Source organism: Sciurus vulgaris, assembly GCF_902686455.1.
Source record: "Sciurus vulgaris genome assembly, chromosome: 1".
NCBI classification, from domain to species: Eukaryota; Metazoa; Chordata; class Mammalia; order Rodentia; family Sciuridae; genus Sciurus; species Sciurus vulgaris.
The window spans coordinates 98,567,246-98,585,302 of NC_136461.1; the positions used below are offsets into that span (position 1 = coordinate 98,567,246).

At 48.7% G+C, this 18,057-nt stretch overlaps 2 protein-coding genes across 5 annotated transcripts in view; both read left to right on the top strand.

The window, feature by feature from the left end:
• Positions 1-8,526: 8,526 nt before the first annotated feature.
• Positions 8,527-17,634, top strand: GPR61 (G protein-coupled receptor 61). Of its 4 annotated transcripts, none has more exons than XM_079109410.1 (4): positions 8,527-8,586; positions 11,488-13,704; positions 14,343-14,705; positions 15,680-17,634. In XM_079109410.1, the coding sequence occupies exon 2, from the start codon at positions 12,089-12,091 to the stop codon at positions 13,442-13,444; it is 1,356 nt and encodes a 451-aa protein (XP_078965536.1). In that variant the 5' UTR covers positions 8,527-8,586; positions 11,488-12,088; the 3' UTR covers positions 13,445-13,704; positions 14,343-14,705; positions 15,680-17,634. The 4 variants fall into 4 exon arrangements, with proteins under 4 accessions (XP_078965536.1, XP_078965537.1, XP_078965538.1 ...); XM_079109411.1 differs by having other exon boundaries at positions 14,343-14,420; positions 14,536-17,634; XM_079109412.1 differs by having other exon boundaries at positions 14,343-14,420.
• The window catches only part of GNAI3 (G protein subunit alpha i3), a 39,516-nt gene continuing 38,982 nt past the window's right edge, over positions 17,524-18,057 (top strand). Inside the window, exon 1 of the mRNA XM_079109449.1 lies at positions 17,524-17,665. Within this exon, the coding sequence (XP_078965575.1) occupies positions 17,548-17,665 (118 nt within the window). The 5' untranslated portion in view covers positions 17,524-17,547. The remainder of the gene's footprint in view (positions 17,666-18,057) is intronic.

Consider the following 18,057-nt stretch of genomic DNA (forward strand, 5'->3'; position numbering starts at 1 on the left):
CTGCTGGCAGCCACCTGGGCCCACGCATCTGTGCCCTGGAGGAGTGGGCAGGGCCCTGGAGTGGCCCTTGGGAGGGTTTCTGGCCCAGAGATCCTTCTCCAGTAGCAGAAGTCAGTACTCCAGAACCATGCTACAGGGAGAACCTGACCTGAATATGAAGCCCCCTCTTCATCCCCTGCAGCTTATTGTTGCACCCTTCTCTCTGCCTGCATCTGTCACTCTGTACAGTGGCCTTCAATTCTGACCCTCCAGTTTCCTACATTTGAGGCCCTGCACAGGAACCTCCACACCTTAGGTCCTGGATACCCAAGCTCCAGACTGCAAGGAAGAGACTGGAGACAAGTTTGGCTGCTAGCCCAGCCTCCCTCTGCTATTTATACCCTCAGTCCAGGGAGGGATGGATCAGCTTCTCCGTGTACTCACTGCAGAGGAGGAAGTGAGGGTGGGGAGAGAGATGGCAAGCGGAAGGTGTACATTGAGGCAGACACAGAGTGGTGGGAGAGCAGGGGCCCATGGCCAAGAGACTCCAAGACTTCGAGAGTTCTGAGAACAGGATACAGAAAGAAAAGGCGAGAGAGAGAGACAGACAGACAGACACAGAGATAGATATCAAAGGATGGAAACCAAATAAGAGACAGAAAAAGCGAGAAAATGGGGCATCAAGGAAGAAAGAGGAGATGAGATAAAAGAACCAGGACACACCCTATGCTTGGAGGGTCAGGCCCCAAGTGCCGGATCAGGTGCCCCATCAGGGAAGCAGAGGTGCTGAGTAGATAATGTCCAGAGGTCTGCTGTAAAATTACAAGAGTTGGGAGAGAATGGTTGGGTGAAAGAGGCCAAGAAGCAGCTGTATAGACTTGAGCAAAGGCAGATCTGAGAGGATAGGAATGGGCAGGGCAGTTCAGAAATGAAAAGGCCAGACAGGCACCTACCCTGGAATTGAGACTGTGGGCTCCACTCTCTGGAGGTGAGAGATTTTCAGGTAACTGGGATTAGGAGTTGAAGTAATTTTGGGGGTAGAAGGGACTGTTGGAGGGTCTGGGAATAAGGAGATCTGGGAGGGAAGGAATCTAGACTTTCTCCATCTTCTACTGCAGGGCAGCCCAATATGATCCCATGGCTTTTTGGGTAGTCTGGGCAGGCGAGGGGACATTCTTCACTCAGGCTCCAGCTCTCCTACCCAGTTGAATGCAAGCCATCAGATAGAGTTTGTCAGAGGGGTCTTTCCAGTACCCAGCCAAATCTGGTCATCCCTTTCTGGATCCCTTCCCAGTCCTAGCATTGCACTTTTTTATGAACACAATTCCCAGAGATTGGCCTGGTTTGAAGAGATCAGAAGTGCCCACTGATGTTTCCTGAACTCACCCCCCACTTGCTCAGACCCTGAGCCTCTGAAGCTGTCAGGGCCCTGGAGAGAGAAGCCATGCAAGGACAGAAGCTGCTGGCTCAGACTTGAAATCTAGAGCGAAAAAGAACCTCAGAGAAGGTCTGGAATCATAGCTCAATTCCTCATTTGAAGTTGGGAATCAGTGAAGCTAGGAGAGGAGCCGCAAATGCACTGCCCTCTTCATATGGGTACACGCTGCACTATCTGCTCCGGGCCGCTTTTGGACCCCAGTTGGCCAGATCTGCCTCACAACCTCCTAGGAGTAGGAGAGATTTTCTTTTGGGAGCCATGACCTTACTGCCTGTCCCCCTGCCCCAACTGAGACCACAACAGTGTAAAAAGATGACGTCCCACAAGATGTAAGTCCCTAGGAAGAAGAAAGCAGGTGGGGGGTTGGCAGGGAGAAAAGACTGTCACTGGGATGCTGAGGTTTCGCAGCTCTATGGCAACACTGCCCTCTTGTGGCTACTGTCTGTTAGTTCATCCTGGGGGCCCGAGATGGAGTAGGTGAGTTCTCTTTCCTACCTTGGTCCTCCCCACCCAGGGATCCCTTGCTGGGGTCTGAGGTTGATTTAGACCCTTGAGGGGTAGGCCACTGGAGAGACAACTCCCATATGCCATTCTAAGAGGACTGCAGGAGAGTGGGTGAAGTCACGCCTGTATGAGGGGTCATTCACAAAGCCATCTGTGCAACCCTAAGGAGCCTTGAGAGATCTGAGTCTGGGCATGTGGCCCTCCTTGAACCAATGGACATGAAAGTTGAATAGGGGGTAGTCCTGTTTTTGGGTGGACCAGGAGTGCAGGGAGAGGACTTTGGAGGGAAAGGGATGGCTGGGAAAGGGCTACAAGGCCAGTATCTCTAGGCCCAGCGGTGTCCAGCCTAGAGAGGGAAAAGTCAGCATGGGTGGCTTAGCTGAGGATGAGGAGCTTAGGGACAGCTGCTTTAGAGATGCGCCAGACTGAGAGACCAGACAACTGGGAGTACTTTGTGGAGTCCAGCCCTTTGTTCTCAGTATGGAGCTAAGGAAGTTGACCTTGAACTACCATCTCAGGCTGGAATAACCAGCTGAGTGGTCCAAGGTGCCATGTTCTTGCAGATCAGGCTGGATAGCTTCTATGACACCACCAACCTGTAGGGAGAATTTCCAGACACTCAAATTGCCACTCCACCCCTCTCCACCTCCTCCCCAAAGAATGGGCATGGAGATCAGGCATGGGTACCTGGGCCAAGGCCCCGAAAGGCTCTGAAAGCCCCACCTGGAAACATGAGTATCATTTGATCTCTGTTTCTCCTCATCTCTGACCTGCCCTCTCCTCTGAGTTCACTCTGCCATACTTTCACATGCCCTAGCTCATGACATATAAACTTTTGTGCTCCTCCCTCTGGGTTTGAACAACAAGGAAAATTCCCAGTCTCTAGTTCAGTCCCTTGCTCTGGAACTTGTGGGTTCAGTAATAGTAAACAACTGACTCATGAAAACATAGGAGATGAGCACATCTGTGGCACCAAACACCCTGATTAAAACATTTTGCTGTGCTGACTTCCCAGTCTGGCTTGCAAGGTCTTCCATCAGTTCCACAAATCCTCCTTTCTGTGAGAAAACTTCTCCCTTACAGGCAGATTGTTTTTCAGTCAAGCTGGACAACTCACAGTGCCCAATATTTCTTAAACTTGTCATTCTCCACCATCTGGGCTGCTCACCTTCTCAGCCTCCATTGATGGTTCCCCAGGAGGAACTTCTAATGTTCAATAGCACAGGGGGATGGATGACTGTGGTTGACAATAATTTGTTGAATGTTTCAAAGTAGCTAATAGAGAGGCCTTTGAATATTCCCAACATAAAGAAATGATAAAAGTCTGAGATGATAGGCCAATTACCCTGATCTACGTATCAATAATAATAATTAGCAGATTTTAGATAAAATAAAATCCTACCCTTCTTTTAAGACCCTCTCATGAATTCATCCTAGACTTCCTGAAGGAGCCGGTTTACTTTTTCCTCTGAATCTCCCCAGCACTTTGACTCTCCCTTGAAGCTTATACCTACTTTGGTGTATCCTAGATTGTAAGCACCAAGAGAGGTTTGTATTCATTTCATCTGTCTCCCTTTCCCTCACCCCCTATTCAGAGCTTTGCATGTAGCAGAGAATTGATAAATATTTCTTGACTTGAGTGAAATACAGTCTGTAGTTTGGGCTGCTGGGAGCAGAAGGAGGTGGGAACAGGGTGCCCTGAGGTTTCAGGAGACTATAGGAGTGTGCTCAGAACAGGGAGGCCAGGACCTGCACAGGGAGGTGAGGTCAGAACCAGACCAGAGAGGAGGAGCATATTGCTGAAGAGCATGGGAACCGAGGGCCTTGGAGATGAGGTGGGTTGAGGAAGGGCACTAGGTATTGGGAGGGACTCCGGGTTACCCTGAGACAGGTCTGTGCAAACTTACAGGCAAAAGAAGGTAGGGTCCTGGAAGCTTGGGTTCTGGTCACACATCCTTTACTTTCTAGCTGTGCATTCGGGGAAAGTTATTTCCTCTTCGGGTCTATTCATCTGTAAGATAAGGGGTTGGATGTCTGACCTCCTAGGACCCTTTCAGTGTTGCTATTCTTACACTGGGGGGTTTGGATATGTCCCTTCCCAGCCTTCAGCGGTAGGAATGACCTAAACCAGGTCCTGGACTGCCTTTTTTCAAGAAGTAGATAGAGCCTGATGCAGTGGGGAAGCAGGCAGGTGACCTGGGTAAGTCGTGTCCTGGTTTGGAGCCTGTGGAGATGGGTGGCTGGTAGAGACAACACCTTTAATTCAGAGCAAGTAGAAGTATCAAGTTATTAGACCCCAGGGAATGATTTTTAGAGACCCCACCCTTGCTTTCCTCTGCTGAACTTTCTGTCCTCTCTCTTGTCCTATCCCCAGTCTGAATAAATGTACATTCAAACCCTGGATCTACATTTACTCAACTGTGTGATTCTGAGAAAGTCACTTAACCTCTCTGAGCTTCAGTTTCTTCACCCGTCAATGGAGTTATTGAAACTAACTCAGAAGATTGAGCGAGACTACTCATGTGAGATGCTCAGGACTGTGCCTACTGCTAGATCTTTCTTTTCCAGTTTGAAAAAAGGACAATTGGTACTTAATGCCCCTGGACCCCAGGGCAAATGGCAAATGCTGCTTTGTGGGACATGGGGTGGAGCAAATGGAGGAAGAGCTCAATGATGAGAAGGTTCAATGGTATAGCTAGCTCAAGCAGCCCCTGATTGGCAATGAGGAGGCCACTCAGCCTGTAAGCCTATTTATTGTGTTGTTAAGGGCCCAGGAACTGTCTGGAACTTTCCTTTAGGGGTCCAGGGTTGAGGCCTGGCTAATGGTTAGGAGGCAGGCAGCATAGCCTGGTCTGCACATGTACACTGTGGATGTTCCTGCCATTCTTTTGAGCCTGGTTCACCCGAGGCCCCCAGTTTCTAATCTGGTTGGAAAGGATTTATTTTTGGGTCCCTGTAACCTAGCAATGGGCTCACATGACCAGTGGCAGCTGCAGGCTGAATATACTGTTGGATCTCGGCTCCTGGTAGGGGGTGTGGGCCAGACTGTGGGGGAATAAAGGGAGTGGAAAGGCTCTCACCTCTGCCTTCCTGCGCCCCTCTCCCAGTGCCTCAGCCTGGCCCCCAGAAGAGGGCAGGGGAAGGTGGGAAGCAGGACCGCTGGTGTTGAGCTGCTGTGGAGAGACCTCAGCTGCCAGCCTGCTCCCTGAGTGGGAGGGTTGGCTGTCCATTTGGATGGAGGCAGGTGCTGAGGGGACACAATGCTGGCCTCCTGGGGGTGAGGCCAGACTGGGGAGTGCTATATTGTGGGATCTCAGGGACTTCCCTGGTCGATACTGGAATCCCAACATCTTGCTTTTTCCCTTTGTTGCTTGATAAATTGTTAATATTCCTGGGAGAGGGAACCCATTAAGCTGCTATCATTACCAATGGATTCATCAACCTCTTTCCTCAGAATAGATTTTGACAGAAGGCAGGGAGAACATAGAGGGAAGGTAGTAGGTACCTCTAAGCAGACAAAGGGTTCCAGGGAAGGAGCTGTGGGCTCATAGAAAACATTCAATATTGAATAAATGGATACATGAATGAAAGGTAAACTTGGTCAGTATCCATGTCTCATGGTGGCAGGAAAGGGTGGGCCGGGTGAACAGAACACTGTCAAGAGGGGGCTTGTGGGCAAGGGTGGGATAGAGTTGTTCCAAGAAGCAAGTCTAGGATGGAGGGACCAGTCCTCAGCACCAAGGGCCTCCCCATGACACTGGGAGAAGGGGTCCTGGCCTTCATCCTGTACCAGGGAACCTGGGTGTATTTGGTGGACCATGAATCTCTGACATGGTTTGTGGAACCTCACCCCAGGGTTTCCACCATAGTTTCCTCACTTCCTTCATTGTGCTAAGCTCTAAAAGGAGGGATTAGCTGAGTGGCGGGGGTGGGGTGATGTGATGTCAACAGCTCACTCCAAACCCTGACTGAGATCATCTAATGAGGTATAGCATAAGAAGTACCTCCCCAGACTGGGCCCTCAAGAAGTAGCACCAACCTGAATGACTGTGATCCCAGTGACTCGGGAGACTGAGGCAGGAGGATCACAAGTTTAAGGCTAGCGTTTGCAATTTAGTGAGACCCTGTCTCAAAATAAAAAATAAAAAGAGCTGGGAATGTAGCTCAGTAGAACATCCTTGGGTTCAATCCCCAGTACAACACACACACACACACACACACACACACACACACACACACACACACAAGAAAGAAAAAAAGAAAGAAGGAGGAGGAGGAGGAGAAGAGCAACAACAACAACGAGCACTACCATCATCATCATTGCTATTATTAATAGTATCAGCTGCCACCAAGGCTTGGCCAGGCAGTTCTGTCCATGCCTACCTACCTCTCTTTGTCTCACTCTCTCCCCTGAACCAAGATAGTTTCCAGCACCCAGGAGGAGCTCTAGGATCCACCACATGCTTGGTACCACCTTCTTCAATAGCTCTCTGGGAGAGGTCTCGTGAGCTTGGCGGCTAGCTACCATACCACCTGTTTGGTCAGCCATGGCTACCATACTAGCTCCCCCCTGCTCTGAGCTGCAACTGTGATAGGGTTCCTCATCCTACTAGATAAGCTGAGGAGTGACAAATTTTGCCCATTTTATAGATAGGAAAACTAATGCACAACCAGTCAACTCACAGGTCTTCCAACTAATCAGGAGAGCAGAGCCAAACTAAAACAAACATTTTCTGACCACGGTCCAGTGCCTTTTCTATAATCCTATTCCAAAGAGTCTTGTCTGCTCGGGTTCTCCCTGAACCCCTTGGAAGAGGGCCATGCCAGCCTGGGCTTCTACCCAGAGTGTCATGTCAGGACTCCATAGAGGTCATGGGGCCAGGAGGAGGGAACAAACACTTTGACTTCAAACAGCCCTGAGTTTGAAAATTAACTCTGACCATATTTGATCTGTAGAAAGTTACCTCACCTCTGGTACCTATAAAACAAGGTGAGTAATGGTTGCCTCAAAGATAGGTATGAGACCTAGAGGCTCAGGAGGCTGAGGTAGGAAGATCACAAGTTCAAAGCCAGCCTCAGCAAAATGCAAGGCACTAAGCAACTCAGCGAGACCCTGTCTCTAAATGAAAATACAAAATAGGGCTGGGGATGTGGTTCAGTGGTTGAGTGCGCCTGAGTTCAATCCCCTGTAACTCCCCCCGCAAAAAAATCAGTATGAGGGTTAAGGCACTGGCTCTCATAAGGACTCAGGAAACGGTAACTGGGAATAGCAGAATATGATTCTGTGAGCTCTGGACTGGTCAGTGGCCTCTTTGTTGTTGACCTGGGGCCTGGGGCGGCTACCCTGCCCTTCTGAGTTTGCTGGGTAATTTGCTGTTCTTATGACTCTTTGTTGGGTTTAGTAAACAGTTCTAGAGTTCAGTTTCTTCCTTTTTGGAGACAGAAGGAGTTCCTGGTGGGCAAGCATCAGGGCACAAGGTTCCGGAGTCTATACCATGTCTGAATTTCCTGTCTAAGTTCATGGCTTTGCCATGTGGACCTGTGATTTTGAGTAGTCTCTTCACCTCAGAAATGTAAATGTCTTGGCTTGTAGAATACCTGACAGCTCTGCTGTGTCAGGATCCTACCCTTGGTATCAGGCATGTACCTGAGAAGCTATAGTTTTCTCTATACTTAGTGGGAGGCCATGCCCCAACTTCATCTCCAAAGCCCATCACATGGATAGTGATGCTCAGTGGATGGTGTTCCTCAGCTTTGCCCAGTCCTATAAATCTAGACCAATCTGATCCTTCCTTAATACCTGGCTCCCATTCTGCCTTTAGAGAGCAGTGTTGTCAAGGTGCATAGGGTAGCTCAGAGGGATGTTAGATTCCCCTATCTCCATCAGCCCTCATAGCCCCACTCCAAATAAGCATACGATCTAGGAACATAATAATGTGCTTTTTTGGAGGGGAGGGGGGACAAATGTAGGGTTAACAAAAGGCCTTCCGCTTCCCTTCGAACCTGACCACTACGCCTCAATCTGTCCACTATATACACTTGGTATCTTCCAAAGGAATCAAACCTGGGGGCGTTCCCTGGAGCTTCCCCTTCCCTGGCCTAACCTTGGGGCCCTATGTTTGCACTGACCTACCTGCTACAAAAGCACCTTGGACCTGAAGTCATACAGAACCATGAGATGACAAGGCTGTCAGGAACCTCAGGGATCATCTATCCTCTAAGCCCTTTGAACACAAAAGAAACAAAGACCAAAACTGGAAATGATTTGCCTAAGGTCACACAGCCAGTGAGTGCCATAGCCAGGCCTTGAATCTGAATTTTCTGACTCCAAGTGCTCTTTTTACTTCAGGAAGTTCTCCCCTGCCTGTCATCACCTGGCTCCATGAAACTTTTAAGAAGCAGTTCAGCAACCTGAGAGAAGTGAGAGGCACTGGGCTCACCCCTGAGCACTTTAACTGGGGCACTAATGCCCAGCTGTTTGCTTCAGGAGTGGTTCCAAGGGGCTAGGCAGGAAGCAGGAGGCCATTAGGACCCAGAAGCACTTGGAGCATCCTGCTCTGCCGGCTGCCTCTCACGCTCACTGCAGTGGTTCAGGCTTCAGCAGCCTTGGAGAAGCATCAGCTGAGAGGAGCTATCACATGGGAGCCGGGAGCTGCTCAGCAAAGGTAGGAGTTGCCGACTAGGCCAGGAACGGGCCAGATCCAGGGCCTGGTGGTGAGTGCTGCAGCACCCTACGCAAGGGTAGCATTCCAAGGACCAGCTCATCTTATCCTATGGTGGGCAGTTTTGTTAGGGGATGGGCTCCCAGGTATCCCAAAGGCGGTAATGGGGTGTTGGCATCTCCGGAGCCTAGAGATGGGGGTTTGATGATCTCTTGCTGGTGGGAGTAGCCACATTCTGCAACAGATAGCATTCTCCATCTGTCTTGCTCCATGTCACAGAGATGGGTTCCCCACATTTTAGAAATTGGTCCTTTGGCATCCAGGCTTATGGGCAACTCTGTCCTGGGTGTGGGCAACTCTGCTTGGGAGAGGTGTTGAAGCTTCCTGGAAATATCCCCTGGTTTAGGAGGGGCATGAGTTTGCCTGAAGGAAGAATGGGCTCTGATCTGGGGATGGAGGCTCTGTGTATGAGAAACAGGTGCATATGAATCTCAACGACACCTCTGTGGCCTTGGGCTAGGCACTTGTGTGCATCCTGAGTCCTGAAACAAGGATATTTGTTACTTGACTATGCCCCTACTAGAGGCCAGACCTCAGTCCCTATGGTGGTAAAACCTTCCAGGAACTAAGAGGTCCTGAAGGTGAGGTGGGTGGTGTTGGAAGGAAGCAGTGGGAGGATGAGAGTGTTGGGGTAGAAGGCATGATGACAGGAGCTGGGAATGGACCAAGGCTCCCTGGTCTACCCCTATGAAAGCATTACACCAAGGCCCATTCCTCTGTAAGGCAGTTGATCAGAGGGAGTGCCCAGTTGCCAGGTATATTGGTCTGTCTGTTAGGAGGTAAATTGGAGTCCTGGAGTTTGAGAGGCATTGTGGAAATGCTGGCAAGACTGAAGGGGCTATGAGAAAGAGAAATGTCCAATGCCTTCATACCTAGGGCTCCGTCATGGTTGTATGCACCCCTCCACATCCATACAGAAACCGTGTCTGCCTCTCTTAGTCTAGGACCTTGGCTGAGGCTTGCTAGATTAGACTCTTGCTACCTATCCACCCATGGTGTATCTTTCTTCTGTTAGCTACCAGGGACTCAGAGTCATATCTTCTGGGCCCCTCATAGGTAGAAGAGATGGGTAGATTGTGGCTTGGAGCATAAGAGACAAGGATGCTTCCTCTAGCATTTCAGGTATTTTTCCTGGTAGATCATCTTAAGAGAAGCGGACATCTCCACTTTTTTGCCCTCTTTTTGTCTTCTCTGCAGACCCTGAGTCTATGTGGCCTTCTCAACTGTGAAATGAGCTTTATGCTAACTCTGGAGAGAGGCATGTCTCTAGGCAGATGTCCACAGTTAGGGCAGTCTTGAATTCAAGAGCCTGGGTTATCCTTTCCAGAAGAGAGTACCCTGCTGGCACACAGATGACTGACAAAATATTCCTGGAGTACTAGGAGTTAGGGATTCAATTTGAGTCAATCTGCGTCTGATTCAGTTCACAAGATTGCACTGAGCACCTATTGCACAGCCTGTTAGATGTTGGATTACTGAGAGATTCATGGTAACAGCAAAAACCCATGATGATTTTAAAATGATAACTGAAGGAGAGTGGGCCCTGGAGGCCATGTTGTCTTCTTCACTGAAGTCATAGAAATGGTTGGTTTAAAACTGAGTAGCCACCAGGCCCTCTGTAGCAAGGAACTCACAGAGTAATCAAATATCATCTGTAGGATTTTGGAGGACATCCAGTCCTAGCCTCCCATTTCACACGTGAGGAAACTGTGGCCCAGGAAACTTTTAACTTGTCCACAGAAAGGCCATCAAATGGGGCATGCTGCAGTTTCCTCTAAGTTGTGTAAGTCATCACACTATATTGAGGGAATCCACACTGCAAGAATGATATGTGTAAATGAAAAAAAAAAATTTAATTACATCGGGCAACCCATTTCAATTATAAGAAAACTCAACATGGATAATGACACACATAAAACATATGTGATCTTGCCATTTGATCAGGAGAAATGAGAGGTGCTGGTTTCTTCCAGTTTCCTTGTCGGCTTTATGCTTACTACTTCAAGATCATGCTGCTATCTGGGCGCCTTCACCTCAGGTCTACCCCGGTACCTACTCCCACTCCTTGTTCTGTGACCTAGGTGACAGTCCAAAACGGACAAGTCCTTGGGTCAGGGATCCTCAGAGGCTCAGTCCAATACCCAGATACAGGAAGCTGGGAAGGTGAGAAGCAGCTCTTCTCCCACCCGCAGGAGCACATTGGCCTTGAGAAGCTTCTGGTAGGTAGAGGAGGATAGCTTTCAAGTGATTTATGCCCTTCGGGCCTTGGAAGCATCAGAAGGTAAGCTGGCCTACCAGTTTCCTTTCAGCTGGGACATTCTATTTTCACTGGTCCTTTTTCACATTCTCAAAGTGACAGCTCTTTGTCTTGGGAGTGGTGATGTCAGAAGAAACTAAAGTACAGTTCTCCTTTTCAGGTGACAGTCCTATAGCAGTGAGAGACATTTTTTAGGGAGAGTTCATACTTAACAATCACTTACTAGAAGCCTACTGTATTTCAGTTGGTGTAAAGAGCGCCTTCATGCACAGCAGGGCTTGGTGAGCAAGAGAACTGGCCCTGGGGCCAGACTACTGGGTAGGTACCTGGACCTTGCCATTTACTAGCTGTGTGACCTTGGGTAAATTTCTTAACACCTCTAGCCTCAGGTTTATTCCTGGCAAAATGGAGGTAAGAGTACCACTCATCTTATAAGGTTGCATGAGGACTAAAGTGAGTTAATATTCATCGAGAGCTTAGAACAGGTTTGGACACGTGGGAAGCTTATGATTAGTACCGCAGTTAACGAATCTCGCTGGGTCTGTAAACACAGTTGTGAAGTAGGTACTATTCCCTTCATTTTACAGATACCTTTATGAGGAAACGAGCCCAGAAGAGTCGCAGAGTTAGTAATGCCTAGACCTGGAACTGGAAGCCTAACCTTATGCTCCTTCTACTCCCCATTTGGAGGAGATCAGAAATCCGGAAATTTGCATAAGCAGCCCTAAAACTGGGGCACTGTCCCAGAACTCAGCAGGACCCGGGAAAGGGAGATAGACGATTCAGAATCTCTGGATAACAGCTCTTGAAAGGGGAGAAGGGTATGGAGAATGGAGGAAGGAGAGTGGAAAAGCAAGAGCCAGCAGCCATTCAGGAGGGGGAGCGCTGTTGAGTGGTCAAGGCTCCATCTCTCATGTCTCCTGCTTCTTCCCAGTCGCCAAGGCCAACCTGGGAGCCACCTCCTGCCAGAACAGGGGATAGGAATTCCTAAGACTGCAACTGCCTGGCCTGGTGCTCTGGCCACAGAGCAGTCCAACTTCAAAGGCTGGTGATTAAGAGGCTCCGGCAGGAGCTCCACCTACCCACGATATTGGAAAGCCTGGGTCTGGGCTCATCATCCCGGGTCGTGGACTAGAATGGGGGATGGGCCTGTGACAGAAGGTGCCCTGGGTGTCCTCTTTCGGCCCCATGGAGTCCTCGCCCATCCCTCAGTCATCAGGGAACTCTTCCACTTTGGGGAGGGTCCTTCAAACTCCAGGTCCCTCTACTGCCAGTGGGGTTCCAGAAGTGGGGCTGAGGGACATAGCTTCAGAATCTGTGGCCCTGTTCTTCATGCTCCTGCTGGACTTGACTGCCGTGGCTGGCAATGCTGCTGTGATGGCCGTTATCGCCAAGACACCTGCCCTCCGAAAATTTGTATTTGTCTTTCATCTCTGCCTGGTGGATCTGCTGGCTGCCCTGACCCTCATGCCACTGGCCATGCTCTCCAGTTCTGCCCTTTTTGACCATGCCCTCTTTGGGGAGGTGGCCTGCCGCCTCTACTTGTTCCTGAGTGTATGCTTTGTCAGCCTGGCCATCCTCTCCGTATCTGCCATCAATGTAGAGCGCTACTATTACGTAGTCCACCCCATGCGCTATGAAGTGCGCATGACACTGGGGCTTGTGGCCTCAGTGTTGGTGGGTGTGTGGGTGAAGGCCCTGGCCATGGCATCTGTACCAGTGTTGGGAAGGGTCTCCTGGGAAGAAGGAGGTCCCAATGTAGCCCCAGGCTGTTCACTTCAATGGAGCCACAGTGCCTACTGCCAGCTTTTTGTGGTGGTCTTTGCTGTCCTTTACTTCTTGTTGCCTCTGCTCCTCATCCTTGTGGTCTACTGCAGCATGTTCCGAGTGGCCCGTGTAGCTGCGATGCAGCACGGGCCACTGCCCACGTGGATGGAGACACCCCGGCAACGCTCAGAGTCTCTCAGCAGCCGTTCCACTATGGTCACCAGCTCGGGGGCACCCCAGACCACTCCACACCGGACGTTTGGGGGAGGGAAGGCAGCAGTGGTCCTCCTGGCTGTGGGGGGTCAGTTCCTGCTCTGTTGGTTGCCCTACTTCTCTTTCCACCTCTACGTTGCCCTGAGTGCTCAGCCTATTTCAACAGGGCAGGTGGAAAGTGTGGTGACCTGGATCGGCTACTTTTGCTTCACTTCCAACCCTTTCTTCTATGGATGTCTCAACCGGCAGATCCGGGGGGAGCTCAGCAAGCAGTTTGTCTGCTTCTTCAAGCCAGCTCCAGAGGAAGAGCTGAGGCTGCCTAGCCGGGAGGGCTCCATTGAGGAGAACTTCCTGCAGTTCCTTCAGGGGACTGGCTGTCCGTCTGAGAACTGGGTTTCCCGACCCCTACCCAGTCCTAAGCAGGAGCCACCTGCTGTTGACTTTCGAATCCCAGGCCAGATAGCTGAGGAGACCTCTGAGTTCCTGGAGCAGCAACTCACTAGTGACATCATCATGTCGGACAACTACCTCCGCCCTGCCCCCTCACCCCGGCTGGAGTCATGATGGGCCACTGGACACTTGGAGGGAGATGGGGCTGGAGGCCAGCTATGATTGCAAGGACTGCCTTGTGGGACCACCTTTTTCCCAACTAGGGCTAGAACCGGGGTCTCCACACACAGCTTCTGCTTAGCGTTTCCTGGCTCAGAACCAGAGCCAACAGGAGGGATATGTGGCAAAAGTCTTGGACTTGGCTGTGATCTTTGACTACTGGGGGAGGGAACCTGGGTATGGTGAGACGATGACGAGAGAAAAGGGTCACAAAGGTGAGGTGAAGCTTTTCAACCAGTGAACTTTACATGCCTGAGGAAGCAGGGAAACTCTAGGTATAGGAGCTGGAGGATTAGGGAAGCAGGGAAGGTTTGGAGTTATTCTGGGGACCACTGAGGATATTTTGTCTTTCAATGTAATTGTCCAGGGCAGTAATTTCACCCAAGCAAAGGTAAGAAGATGACCTGTGTCTCATTTCCCTACTGGGTTTAAAAAGAATGAAACTGCAATCAAGGGTTTCCATGAGTTAATACATCATTTTGTAGTTTTATACTTGAGGTTTCCTTAATATAGGAGGACAAGCAGGGTACTTTCCCCCCTGGGTTTAGCCAGGAACAAAGGGAAACAGCAATTAGGGTACATGAAATAGAAGACAGGAAAGGTGACTGCAGCTCTCTTTTTCCCATTCTTCGGGAAAAGCCATTCTGTTTTTCTGCCTTTCTCTTGCATGTAGAAGATCAATTGTGGGGACTAATCTCAGCAGAGGCAAGAATAAGATAGGATGAATAGCTAGAATGATTAAAGTTTGGATAGTTAGGGGTGGGGGTTAGCATTTGAATTAGTAAGGTGGCTGGATACAGGCAGATCATGTAAATCACCCTGATCAATAATACTGCAAATCTTCTCTTTCCAGGACTGGCCTCCCTGATCTCTCTCCTCATGGCAGTGACCCACCTCCAGCCCCCTGGACAATCGGGTACAAGAGACTAAGGTTGGGCATGGGAAGGGTGGGGTTTCCATGATCCATTAAATGCCTCCTTACTCTCATTCATCGCTCTCAAAATTAGCTTCAGTGACAAAGACTTAAATCTCTTTCCTATTTGCAGCCCTGGGTTGAAGAGAGGGCACATGAGTTGGGCTCAGTTGCTTACTGATTGAGACTGTAGGAACTGTGTTGATTGGCTTTGGTGGTGGTATTTTCAACTGAGAGGGAATAATTGCAAACTGGACAGGAATCTGGGATCACCTGTCCATCTCACTCCCTCAGTTGAATCAGGTAACACTAAAGGGTCATGGCAGGGCTCAAAGGTGGTGTGGTCTATATTTGAACAAATTCTTGTCTTACTGAGCATCACAGGGAGAAAATGTGTTGGTGGGAGTGGGGCTGTTTCCCCTTTGAACAGCCAATAAATAATTTTTATGATAAAAATTATACTGATACCAACATTGACTCCTTCAGTTCAATTTAGTACATAATAGTTTAACACCCATGATGCACTGGGACCCACACAGAGAATGTGTGGATCACTGCCTTCAAGGAGTTCATAATTAGATACTTTGTATCTTTATAAAGCATTTGAATCTGATAAAGCATTATAAAATATGCCTGAGAAATATATTAGAGAATATATCCACAGTTCTAACATCTGAGAGTTCATTGCAATGATATATAGAGGTTTCCTGCAGATTGTGGGAAGTGTTGGGGTTGTAAATGAAATGAAGCTGGGCAAACATAGATTTTCCCCTTTTGAACTAGGAAAATTTGCAGGTTCCAGCCTTCCTACTACTAGACTATCATTCTGGTCCAGTGTGTATTACACTGAGGAAATCCCTTAGGAAAAAAATGTATATACAGCAAAGGAGTGTCCTTTGTAATTCAAAACCTGTTTACCTCTCTCTACTTCCTTTTAAGATAAAGTCATAGGAGGAATCTCCTTCCTAGATAGGGTAAAAACTTTCAATCACTAATCATCTAGTAGACCCGGGGTATTGCCAGCAGATGGCAGTGTGACTCCAGTGGAAATAGGAAAGGTATATGTGGCGGGGGTGGGAGGAAAAGGGAAGGCATTAAATATTGCTTGGCAGCCATTTTGTTAATTTATTTTGCCTTTTCTTTTGATACATCAAAGAACAAAGTTTTAAGTACAAGGATATCTCTAATTCAGGCTGAAATTACCCGACACTGTGAATTCACTGACATTTACTACAGAATTTGACATAGATTCATTTGCAATTTGTTTTTCCCTCTAGGAATGGATCATGAAGGAAATTAAGAGTTTTTCTTTTATTATGATGAGAACGTTCCCAACATTTTCTGCTATGACCACCTTCCAGGAGTTTTCTAGTCACCAGGATGGCTTGGTAAAGTTCAGTATGTAATCCTTAGCTCTGAAAGCTATTCCTGGGTAAAACCTGACCTCCCTAAGACACAGAAGAATCAGCAGGCTGAGGCAACCATTCTGCCAATTACTTTTTCTGGTGGTACCAGGGTGACTTCCAATACTAAATGAAAACCTTAGACCTTTTGTTATCTGGTGTCCCCAGAGCAATATCTTTTAGATATCGTCTAGAAAAGGGGAGAATTTGTAGTCAGACAGACCTGCTTACTCACTGTTTGAACCTGGAAAAGCTGCTTAATTTCTCTGAGCCTATTTCCTCATCTGTAAAAATGGGGATCATTATAACCTACCTCACAGGGTTGTTGTGAGGATTAAGAGATGAGACATGGAAGCGACTAGCCATAATTGGTAAATAGGTACTCAATAAATGTTGGTTTTTCTTCCCTTTCCTCTGGCCCTTTTTCCCCAGAAGTGTTGATAATGGAAGAGTATCATGGAAAGCTCCTTTCATTCTAACATCATTTAGAAGTAACTAGGGACTTAAAACTTTTAAGAATTGGCTTAAGAGTTATGATGCATAAGGCTTTTTGAGGTGGTTCTAATTTTCTAATTAAATACTTCTAATTCATGAATCATCATTATATAGACCTTTCTGTTGGGACCTTGTATTCTTTTAGATTCTTTATGGTAATAATTTTTAATCACAGGGAAAGGTTTTAGGGGCTGCAAAGAAGTCCCTCTTCATAGAATGTACCATGAGAGTAACTGCGGGATGTTTGGCAGTAAAGCTAATTTAGAACTGGCTTCACAGTAGTTCCCAAGGTATGGGGCTTTCACAGATTTATTTTTAGGTGATAATAGAGTCGACAGCCAATTTTTACTAGAACTTCCCTTTTACTGTGGTTATCACAACAGGAAATTTTAGGAGATTAAGAGAATGCACTGGTTTGTTTCCAGGTGGGGCTGACGTTCATTTATTTTGGTAGAAGTTCTAAGCCCCTAACATAGGACAGTTATGTTGGAGAAATGGGCAGCATGGAAACTTTATGGACGCAATACACACCTTTCAAATGGCCTTTTGTAAAGACCACAGTCAATTCGGATGTAGTGTCATAAGGACTAGGATATATTTTGGAGCAGGAGGCAGTGGGCCAGAAGAACTGGTGTTACAGATCTCTGATGTCAGACATGGCCGGAGCTCAGGCTGGACGTTTGTTGTCACTCCACAGATCAGACTGACGCAACTTAGAGAGAAAAATGTCATATACTTGGGCAAGGGCTCTAGGTCGCTACAGCAGAACCACAAATCAAAGGGGTTTTATGCCCAAAGAATTTCCCAGTAGAAATTCCAGTGTTGGCTGAGGGTTCTTATTAGGGAATCCCAAACCCCACCGCACAAACCCGCTCTGTGACCTCAGAAGAGCACATGAACAGGGGACCCCGGTTTTTATACATTTACCCAAAAGGTAAGGGGGGAATTAACGTTGGGCCGTGCGCACCGAGCTTCACAGAACCTCATAGCTCCGCGGAACCCCCACGTTCCCGGGGACTTCCGCTTTCGGTCTCGTCTCCTCTCTTAGAGCGGGAGTGGTTCAAGTGGTAACGGCTGCAGGGCGTCGCCGGAAGTGTCGTAAACGCCGGATATCCGGTTCCTCCGAGCGCTAGTGGAGCTGACGGAGAGGGCCGCCGCCCAGCAGTAGACACTGTGTGAGTCCGCGGAGCTGCACTTTCAGCAGAGTGTGAGTGAGCCCGGGTCCGGTTCCCTCTCCCGCCGCCGCCATGGGCTGCACGTTGAGCGCCGAAGACAAGGCGGCGGTGGAGCGGAGCAAGATGATCGATCGCAATTTGCGGGAGGACGGGGAGAAAGCGGCCAAAGAAGTGAAGCTGCTGCTACTCGGTGAGGGGCTGGGGGCGGGGCTGGAATGTGGTCGGGAGAGCCAGGCATTTCCGAAGCCTGAGAGGGGTCTAGCCAGACCAGTGGAAAGTATCCCGAAAGGATTTGGAGGGCGTGCCGGGATGTTGAGTTTGGTGGCTAAGGCTGGAGAGGGCGTGATGAGGGGGTGGGGTTTTGAGGTTGTAAGAATTAGGCTGGAGAGGGTGTAACTCCGGCTGGTATGGCTTTTTAGAGAGTTTGGGAATACGGAGCTTTAAGACTGTGTTAGGAATTTGGGAAAAGCTCATAAAGGAAGAGCCAAATTAGGGAAGGTTCTACATTGTGTTGGAGCGTGTCGGTAACCGGAGGACGCGAAAGAGTGTATGTTGGACTTGTACAATGGTTTGGGAGTTTGA